The sequence below is a fragment of the Galeopterus variegatus genome, unplaced genomic scaffold (genome assembly GCF_000696425.1).
Source record: "Galeopterus variegatus unplaced genomic scaffold, G_variegatus-3.0.2 Scaffold247, whole genome shotgun sequence".
Lineage (NCBI taxonomy): Eukaryota > Metazoa > Chordata > Mammalia > Dermoptera > Cynocephalidae > Galeopterus > Galeopterus variegatus.
Genome location: NW_007726358.1, coordinates 631296 through 640603, shown reverse-complemented (window position 1 = coordinate 640603; position 9308 = coordinate 631296). Strand labels below are relative to the sequence as shown.

The 9308-nt window shown below is 41.9% G+C and overlaps 1 protein-coding gene across 3 annotated transcripts in view; it reads left to right on the top strand.

Moving 5' to 3' along the window:
• Positions 1 to 8135, top strand: part of ARHGAP32 (Rho GTPase activating protein 32) — a 102823-nt gene extending 94688 nt beyond the window's left edge. For all 3 annotated transcript variants that reach the window (XM_008566498.1, XM_008566500.1, XM_008566499.1), the window contains 3 exons: positions 1414 to 2292; positions 2975 to 3957; positions 5291 to 8135. In XM_008566498.1, coding sequence (XP_008564720.1) covers positions 1414 to 2292; positions 2975 to 3957; positions 5291 to 7543 — 4115 coding nt within the window. In that variant the 3' untranslated portion in view covers positions 7544 to 8135. The remainder of the gene's footprint in view (positions 1 to 1413; positions 2293 to 2974; positions 3958 to 5290) is intronic.
• Positions 8136 to 9308: the final 1173 nt, after the last annotated feature.

Below are 9308 nucleotides of genomic sequence, written 5' to 3'. Positions count from 1 at the left end.
TATTCAAGGATAAATTAGTACCTGGAGAAGGCAATTTAAAACCACTTAAAATGGGGACCAAAATTTCATGATAGTGAAAAAAGGTTTGATTGCAACATAATTTGAAACACAAAACTAAGAAATTATGAAAATAACTTTATCTTCTGTTTATCAAAAGTTGAATTATAGTTGCAACTACGTACTAGTTTTTAGAACAAAGAAGTACTCCAATGTTGATTTGGAAGAAAATAAAATTTTTTTGACAAAGTCATGTAATAGCACAAATGGCATCCTTCATTTGATTGTGCAGCAGGATTATAAAGAAGGTCCATTTTGCAAAACTAACCAAGAACTACATGATTTCCAAAAGGCTTTTCTCAATTCACAGATATTCAGATCATGCTCTTTTGAAGTATCCTGGTGTGTCATCATCCTGCTCAATTTTCTTATCTTCATTTATTAACTCTTCTAATTGCCAGGTCCTCATTGACCAGCGGCTTTCCTTATGATTCACAAAGTTCTCCCACATCACTTTTTCTGAGTGGCTGACATCTAATGAGTTTTCCAAGATTTTTAATTAAACTGCAATCAAGATAATCTGCAAAAACAATGTAGTGGGCTGGGTAGATGCTAATGTTAAGTACAAAATAGTATTTGAGTAGGGATTAATTTTATAAGTGGTTAAACATTAGTGAATGTATTTATGTTGATAGTTCCTGACTGTTTATATTACATTTCCACTGTGCAATTATAGTAATCCTAATAGAATAGAGGGTTTCTTTTTTACCAGTTGGATATTTAGCAACATCATAAAATTATGTAATACTTTCTACCACTCTTGAGGAATCTGCTTGAGAAACTTAAGGCCTATTCTTATTAAAGAAAAAAAAAATATTTTTAAGTATCTAAAAGGGTCCTTTCCTAAATATATGTGAATACTTTATGGGATTGTGAATATTTTTAAATTGAGAACAAAAGTTCTTTTATAAGAAATTTGAGTATCATAAAGATGTTTCCCCAGAAAAACAAACTTTTTGCTATTATATATATCCAAAGTGCTATTTAAAGTGATTAATTTTAGACACAAAGAAGTGAAAAACTTGCCCAAAGTCACACCAAGAGTCCGTGTTGGACTAGTAATAGAAGCCAGAAGTTCTGAGTCCTTTGTCCTATTCAGATTATGAAATGTCACGTTCTCCCTGTGATTATTTCAAATGTGTTTGTTACTTAGCGAATGGTTTGGGAGTTCTGTTATCTCAAGTTTAAATTATCTCTGTGTACACCAAGAGATAATTTCCAGAAAGAAAATGAGAAATAACGTTTTCTTACCCTAAACTCATGTAGTAAGTTACTGCTGTACTAAATGGGTGACTTATCATGGCATTGTGTCTCCTATGACATTCATACCTTGACATTGTTATCCATTTTTACTAGGTGATTCCAAGCTCTTCCGACCCAGAAGACCCAGATCTAGTAGTGATGCACTGTCTGCCTCTTTTAATGGAGAAATGCTGGGGAACCGCTGTAATTCCTATGATAATCTGCCCCATGACAATGAGAGTGAGGAGGAAGTAGGGCTGCTCCATATTCCAGCCCTCATGTCTCCTCATTCAGCTGAGGATGTTGACTTGAGCCCACCAGACATTGGTGTAGCCAGCCTGGATTTTGACCCGATGTCATTTCAATGTAGTCCTCCTAAGGCCGAATCAGAATGTCTGGAGAGTGGTGCTTCCTTTTTAGATTCATTAGGATACTCCAAGGACAAAGAAAGTGTCAGTAAAAAGGATGCAGAAGCAGGTGGTAGCCAGTCTCAGACTCCAGGAAGCACTGCAAGTTCTGAACCTGTCTCCCCTCTTCAGGAGAAATTGAGTCCATTCTTTACCCTGGACTTGAGCCCAACTGAAGAGAAATCATCTAAGCCATCTTCATTTACTGAAAAGGTCGTCTATGCTTTCTCTCCGAAGATCGGACGGAAATTAAGCAAATCACCTTCTATGAATATATCTGAGCCAATTTCAGTGACTCTTCCACCTCGCGTGTCAGAAGTCATTGGTACAGTTTCAAATACTGCAGCTCAGAATGCATCGTTTCCAACCTGGGAAAAAAGCATTGGAGAAAGTGATGTTACAAATAGATCCCCCACCCAGATAGTAAAGATGAAAACAAATGAGAGAGAGGCCCAAGAAGGTTGTGAATCTGAAGTCCAGCCCCTGGGCCAGGTGGCTGCTGAAGAAGTAGACTTGCCAGGGAAAGAGGAGCAGTCTGTCTTATGCAGTCAGAGTAAGGCTGTAGCTTCTGGACAGACTCAGACAGGTACCGTTTGTTTTCCTTCATTCTTTCTGTAAGTTAAGAGGGATCTTCAATCCTGTGTGCCATCTGTGCCTTTTAAGAGAGAAATTTGCTCCACAGCTAGTCTTTAATCAAAGAGAATGCTTTTTCTGGGTGGTGCTGATGGCTCAAAGCCCTAAATTAAAACCAATCAAACAAAACTCCCCAAAGGGCCAGTGGTCATGCATCAAACCTTCATGAAAATCCCCTTATCTCTTTGGACAGTCAGAATTCGTGGATAATTTTTGCACAACTTCATAGCTCTTGATTTTGTTTTCTGATAAAATATCTTTACTATAGTCTTACAAGTTAATAAGCCAGTCTACACCATCAAATGTAAATCCATTCTTAATAACAATCTGCAAGCACTTGAAGCTTGTTTTCTAAGCAATCTCTTCTGAGCCAGGTGAGGGACCTGTTCCCCCCCCCATCTCTATATCAATTCAAGAGGAGATTACAATCTTTAAACAGTCTTTGTTTTAGTTTTCCTTCTGAACCAGATATGTTTTCTGCAGCATTTGCATGTGGGATAGAAGATCATGGATTGCCATTTTGAAATATGGAAGGCACCTATTTTTTAATGATCAAATGGGGAGTGTTTGGCTTTCCATATAGGATAACATAAGCTACCTTTTCACTCTCATTTTTTTTCCCACTTTCCCACTAGGAGCAGTTACCCATGACCCCCCTCAGGATTCTGTTCCTGTCAGTTCAGTCTCTCTTATCCCACCACCACCGCCTCCGAAAAATGTTGCCCGAATGTTGGCGCTAGCATTAGCTGAGTCTGCACAGCAAGCCTCTACCCAGTCATTGAAGAGACCAGGGACTTCTCAGGCTGGGTATACAAATTATGGACACACAACGGTGAATATAACTGAAGATAAACTGCCCAGTTCTTACTCTAGTGTTGCTCTAGACAAGGACTATTTCCAAACAGATCAACCAATAGAGCAGTTCAACCTCGAGAACAGTGCACCTGGGAACTGTGACTTGCCTCTACCAGAGACAATAGCTTTTGGGGATTCTCCCCATTCCAATGCAACTGAATCTGGGGAGCAACAGCACCAAGGAGACTTACCAGAGAATCAGCCACATCAAACCTATTTATCTGGGGACCCAGAAAAGGTCAGAATCACTTCAGTTCCCTTAACAGACTCTGAGAAGTCTGATGTTCATGAAAGTTTCCCTGAGAACCAGTTTGGGACGAACAGTGTACCAACTGTCTCCTTTGTGGATCAGGACCAGGCTGCGCTCCATCTCTACAGTAGAGATCTGCTTCCTTCTTATCTTGGTGCAAGTGTGGATAAGCCCCATCACCCTTCAGAGCTTGCAGACAAATCTCTTGCACCTTCTAATTTGCCTAGGGACAAAATCTACCCACCTTCTGGGTCCCCTGAAGAAAATGCCAGCACAACCACCATGGCTTACATGACAACTACTCCAGCAACAGCTGAAATAAGCACCAGGGAAGCCAACTGGGATGTGGCTGAACCACCCACTACTGCTGATTTTGCTGCCGCCACTCTTCAGCGCACGCACAGAACTCATCGTCCCCTTCCCACACCTCCTTCCCAGAGGTCAACAGAGCAGCTACAAGTCGTGGGGCAGGTACAAGCAGCATCCAGTGTGGGATTAAATAATTCCCACAAGGTAAGAAAGGGAGGAAGCCAGTGAGGTGAAATATACTTTTTCCAAAGGTATGTCATTTTTCAGACGGGTGTTTTGTTATCTTTGAGTCAGATACATTTACTTTTAAGTGCTGTGGCAGGTTCAATGAAATAGTTCCCATTTAAGATTGGAATCTGCATTTACCTTGATGCTGGTTTTTTTCTGAGAGAGGAGCAGTTATTTGATGTCTGTAGTTTAACTCTACCTGCTACTTTTTCTTCCTAAAGTGTCCAGGTAGTTTCTCCATAGTAGTACAAAGAGATCATGATCAGATGAGACAAAGTGTGCTTTAGGTGTCAGGGTTGTGGGTTAGTTTTTTTTTTTTTTTTCTTTTCCAACTGCATCACTGACTCATTGTGACTTTGGGCAAGTCATTTAACCACCCTCTGTCAATTATTCACATCTACGCAATGAAAATACTTCATTCTCTAGACATTTGTAAAACTTTAGAAGTATGAGATATTAGTGCCTTAGGATTTTTTATTTTCTCAAAATCAATCAGAAGATTGTTCCATAGTCAAGCACCTGTTTTGATGAGAGAACGTCATATGCAGAATGCTAAGGTTTCTTCCTAATTTTTTCATTTTTTAAAAAAAGTGCCACAAACTTTTTGTGGTCACCTTGAACTAAAAGGACTTAAAATTTCTTGTTTCTAGCTCTTAGTGGAGAATGGTATTTCTAGCAACTACTTCTCAGGGATAGCATATTTGTAGTATTGCTGTGAGGATCATATTTGGCCTGTGGGCCCACAGACTGAGTTGGAGTAGAAGGCAGAAGAGAGACAGTAACCTTTAATTTGAATGTCTCCTTAGGCAAGTCACTTTATTGCCCTTCGCTATATTTGGAAACTTAAAACTGCTCACCATGTGCAGCTGTGAGTCACTTCAAAAATCTCTCTAAAGCATAGAATCAACTCTTTTTATTTAATAAAATGTTCTTGGTGTTTGAGACTGAGCTAGACCTATAGACTGAGTATGTATTTTTAAGCTGGACAGTGTTATTTGACTAAACCTCTGTTTTGGTCTACACATGAAGATAGTGCCATAGTCAACCTTGTCTCACATTTAAAACCCATCATAAATTATAAAGTCTCAAATAGTTCTCCAAAGATGGTAACAGCTGTTGCACCCGATAGCAGAATAGCCCTTCTTTTCCTGGCACTGGAGACAGGTCCCATTGGACCATGTGGCTTGGGAAAGTTCAAGCTGCTGACCCAATAGCCTAAACTTGTGAGTTACAAATCTAATAGTATTCAATTCCATAGAGGAATAGCAGCATAAAAAAACAGATTCCTAATGTTATCATCTTTCAATAGGTTCCAGCAGTAGTTCCAGCTCCAGAGAGACCACCTGAACCTCGAGACATGGAGGACCCTGCACCTGTCTTTGTCAGTGATGTCAGTGCAGCTGCTCAGTGTCCCATGGCTGCTGCCACTCTCCAGCCAGGCCTTCCTGAGAAAGCACGGGAAGGAACCAGGGCCCCACTGTTGCACCTGCGTGCTGAGTCTGTCCCTGTGCACTCCTGTGGCTTTACTGTACCAGTTCCCCCAACCAGGACAATGGAGAGTAAGATCGCTGCTGCCATCCACTCTAACGGTGCAGATGCCACCAGCAGTTCAAACTATCATTCCTTTGTCACTGTTTCATCAGCCTCTGTGGACGATGTGTTGCCTTTACCACTTCCTGTCCCACAACCCAAGCATGCTTCTCAGAAAACAGCTTACTCCTCTTTTGCTAGGCCTGATGTCACCACTGAGATGTTTGGTCCAGAAAACTGTTTGCATTTCAGTATGACTCCAAACTGCCAGTACCGTCCTCAGAGTGTTCCTCCACATCACAATAAATTGGAGCAACACCAAGTGTATGGTGCCAGATCAGAGCCGCCAGCCTCCATGGGTCCTCGTTATAACACATATGTGGCCCCAGGAAGAAATGTGTCTGGACACCATCCCAGGCCATGTAGCCGGATTGAGTATGTATCTTCTTTGAGCTCCTCTGTTAGAAGTACTTGTTACCCTGAAGATATTCCGCCATACCCTACCATCCGGAGGGTTCAGTCTCTCCATGCCCCCGCATCTTCCATGATTCGCTCTGTTCCCATTTCACGGACAGAAGTTCCCCCAGATGATGAACCAGCCTACTGCCCAAGACCCCTGTACCAGTATAAGCCATATCAGTCCTCCCAGGCCCGCTCAGATTATCACGTAACTCAGCTTCAGCCTTACTTTGAGAATGGACGGGTCCACTACCGGTATAGCCCATATTCCAGTTCTTCTAGTTCCTATTACAGTCCTGATGGGGCCCTTTGTGATATGGATGCCTATAGCACAGTACAGTTGAGGCCCCTTCACCGCCTACCCAATCGCGATTTTGCTTTCTACAATCCTAGGCTGCAAGGAAAGAACTTGTACAGTTATTCTGGGTTGCCTACACGTCCCAGGGCCAACATGACTGGCTATTTCTCTGGTAATGACCAGAATGTAGTCAACATGCCTCCAACTGCTGATGTAAAGCACACTTACTCCTCATGGGATCTTGAAGACGTGGAAAAATATCGCATGCAGTCCATCCGGAGGGAGAGCCGTGCTCGGCAGAAGATGAAAGGGCCCGTTATGTCCCAGTATGATAATATGACCCCAGCTGTGCAAGACGACCTGGGTGGGATTTATGTCATCCATCTGCGTAGTAAATCAGATCCTGGGAAAACTGGACTTCTCTCAGTGGCAGAGGGAAAGGAGGGGCGACACCCAGCCAAGGCCCTCAGTCCTGAGGGAGATGACCGCTTCTATAGGAAGCATCCAGAGCCAGATTTAGATAGATCCCACCACCATGGAGGATATGGCAATCCGCAGTCAGAGAAACCAACCCTCCCTCAGAAGCAAAGCAGCCTTAGGAACAGGAAGCTTCATGACATGGGTTGTAGTCTCCCTGAGCACAGGGCACATCTGGAAGCAAGCCATAGGCAATTATGTGAATCAAAAAATGGGCCACCTTACCCCCAGGGAGCTGGCCAGTTAGATTATGGGTCCAAAGGGATTTCAGACACTTCTGAGCCAGTCAGTTACCATAACTCTTTAGGGAAATATGCTACATCAGGGCAAGAGTCTTTAAGACTGAACCACAAAGAGATGAGGCTCTCCAAAGATCTGGAACGGTCTCGGGCTAGGCAGACTCCTGCCCCAGATAAACACTCCAGAGACTGCTATAAGGAGGAAGAACACCCCACTCAGTCAATGGTCCCACCCCCTAAACCAGAGAGGAGTCATAGCCTAAAACTCCATCATGCCCAGAACATGGAGAGGGACCCCAGTATGCTGTACCAATACCAAACACATGGCAAGCGCCAGAGCAATATGACTGTTGTGTCCCAGTATGATAACCTGGAGGATTACCACTCCCTGCCTCAGCACCAGCGAGGAGGCTTTGGAGGAGGAGGCATGGGGACCTATGTGCCCTCCGGCTTTCCCCATCCACAAAGCAGGACATATGCTACAGCTTTGGGTCAAGGGGCCTTCCTGCCCACAGAATTATCCTTGCAGCATCCTGAAACACAGATCCATGCAGAATGAGTCCTGGGAGCAATAGAGTTGAAGCAGCCTCTGCTGGACAGTGGACTGTTCTATTTTTTTCAATAACCAAAAAGATAAACAAAAAATGCTACAATCCTCCCCAACCACATTAAAAAACATAATAAAAGTAAATAAATCACCATCTTTCTCCCCTTCCCCACTTCATTAGCACCTCTTCCATCTATAGACCATGTCATTTTTGTCTTTAAAAGAAATCTGAATGATTGTAAAGCACTGTGTTGAAACCTAGTAAAGAAATGTGTCACAGACCATACTTGCCATATAGGGCTGATTGAGCCCAAGGACTGCCTTTAACTGAATTTGGATTTAGCTTTGTTCCTTCTTCTTAGTATTTGCTACATAGTTCAGAGCAGTTTGCATCCACTTCCTGGTGGGCTGTTGTACTTCCTGTTGCATTCCCGCCTCCTTCTCTGTTGGTAGCTGTGCACTCACCCAGACCCACACTCTCTCTTCTCACTTCATTCTCCCCATGTGAAGGGTACCATGTGAGCAGTTACAGTGGAGAAAAACTCCCTGGTCGTTCAGATAATTCAGACAATAAACAACATTATAATTTTAAAAATAAAGGAGTTAAGACGTTTACCCATGTGAGCAGTTACAGTGGAGAAAAACTCCCTGGTCCTTCAGATAATTCAGACAATAAACAACATTATAATTTTAAAAATAAAGGAGTTAAGACGTTTAATAGACTCATTACACAATGTCAGACCATTTGCACTCAGGCTGAACCATACTCTTAACATTCTTACTTTTCGTGCTTGTTCCGCACAGCTCAGTGAACAGGCTCATATCACTGCAGAAGGGATTTTTAAAAGTTAAAATTTAAGGAAACTTCTTAGATGGAAGAAAATAAAATTCTTATTGTCAGTGACCTTTGTTAGCACCAGAAAACTATATCAATACTTTTAATGTGTTCCCTGCCTTCAGGATTGTCCCCCCAAGAATATTTGGCACATTGTAATTCTAGTAAGACATTTCATACCATTTGTTCTCCTAAATTAGCAACTTCTTTTCATTTTTTAAAACATGGTTTGACTGGATACACACACACAATTTATCATGAATATAAATTTACATGTTAATTTTTGTTTCTAAACCAGAGTGTCAGTTCCTTGGGAATTCTTAAAGCAGCTACTGAGTATCTGTTAGTGAACCGCAAGTTCCTGCAGCTACCACTTGGTGCACAGCCCCATTTCACCAGGTGGAGTTCTGGGCACTTATCTTTTACATCCTAAGGAATCACGTGGTGCGTGCTTATTCTGTGCTTGTGTGGTCACAGTCTTATTGTAATTGCCATCTACACCAGCATTTCAGGTATAGCTGTTTATAACTGTAGACATGTTAAATAAACATGTTTAATACCCAGGACTTTCTTTTGAAAGTTGCATTCCTTATTAGAATAAGAACAGGACACCTCTGTAGCCCAACTCCATTCTATTTGCTCAGCCCACCCCACCACAATATACTGGACTAGCAGGGCAGTCCTGTACTTACAAAACATGTTTAGGTTGTCATTTCATTCTGTAACTCTTAATAATACTTGAGTTTTATACATTCACGTATTTTAAATGCTCAGTTTGTAGAAGACACTAGGAAAATTTCATTCCATTTGCTGGATGGGTGCTGCTCTGGCTTTTTAGAATTTGGTATTAATTTTATTTAGAGCAAAGGAGGAAATCTTTTAAGAGGCTAAAATCATGCTGCTATTATTGCTGTGAAATTGTATAAAGATTAGGATTTATGC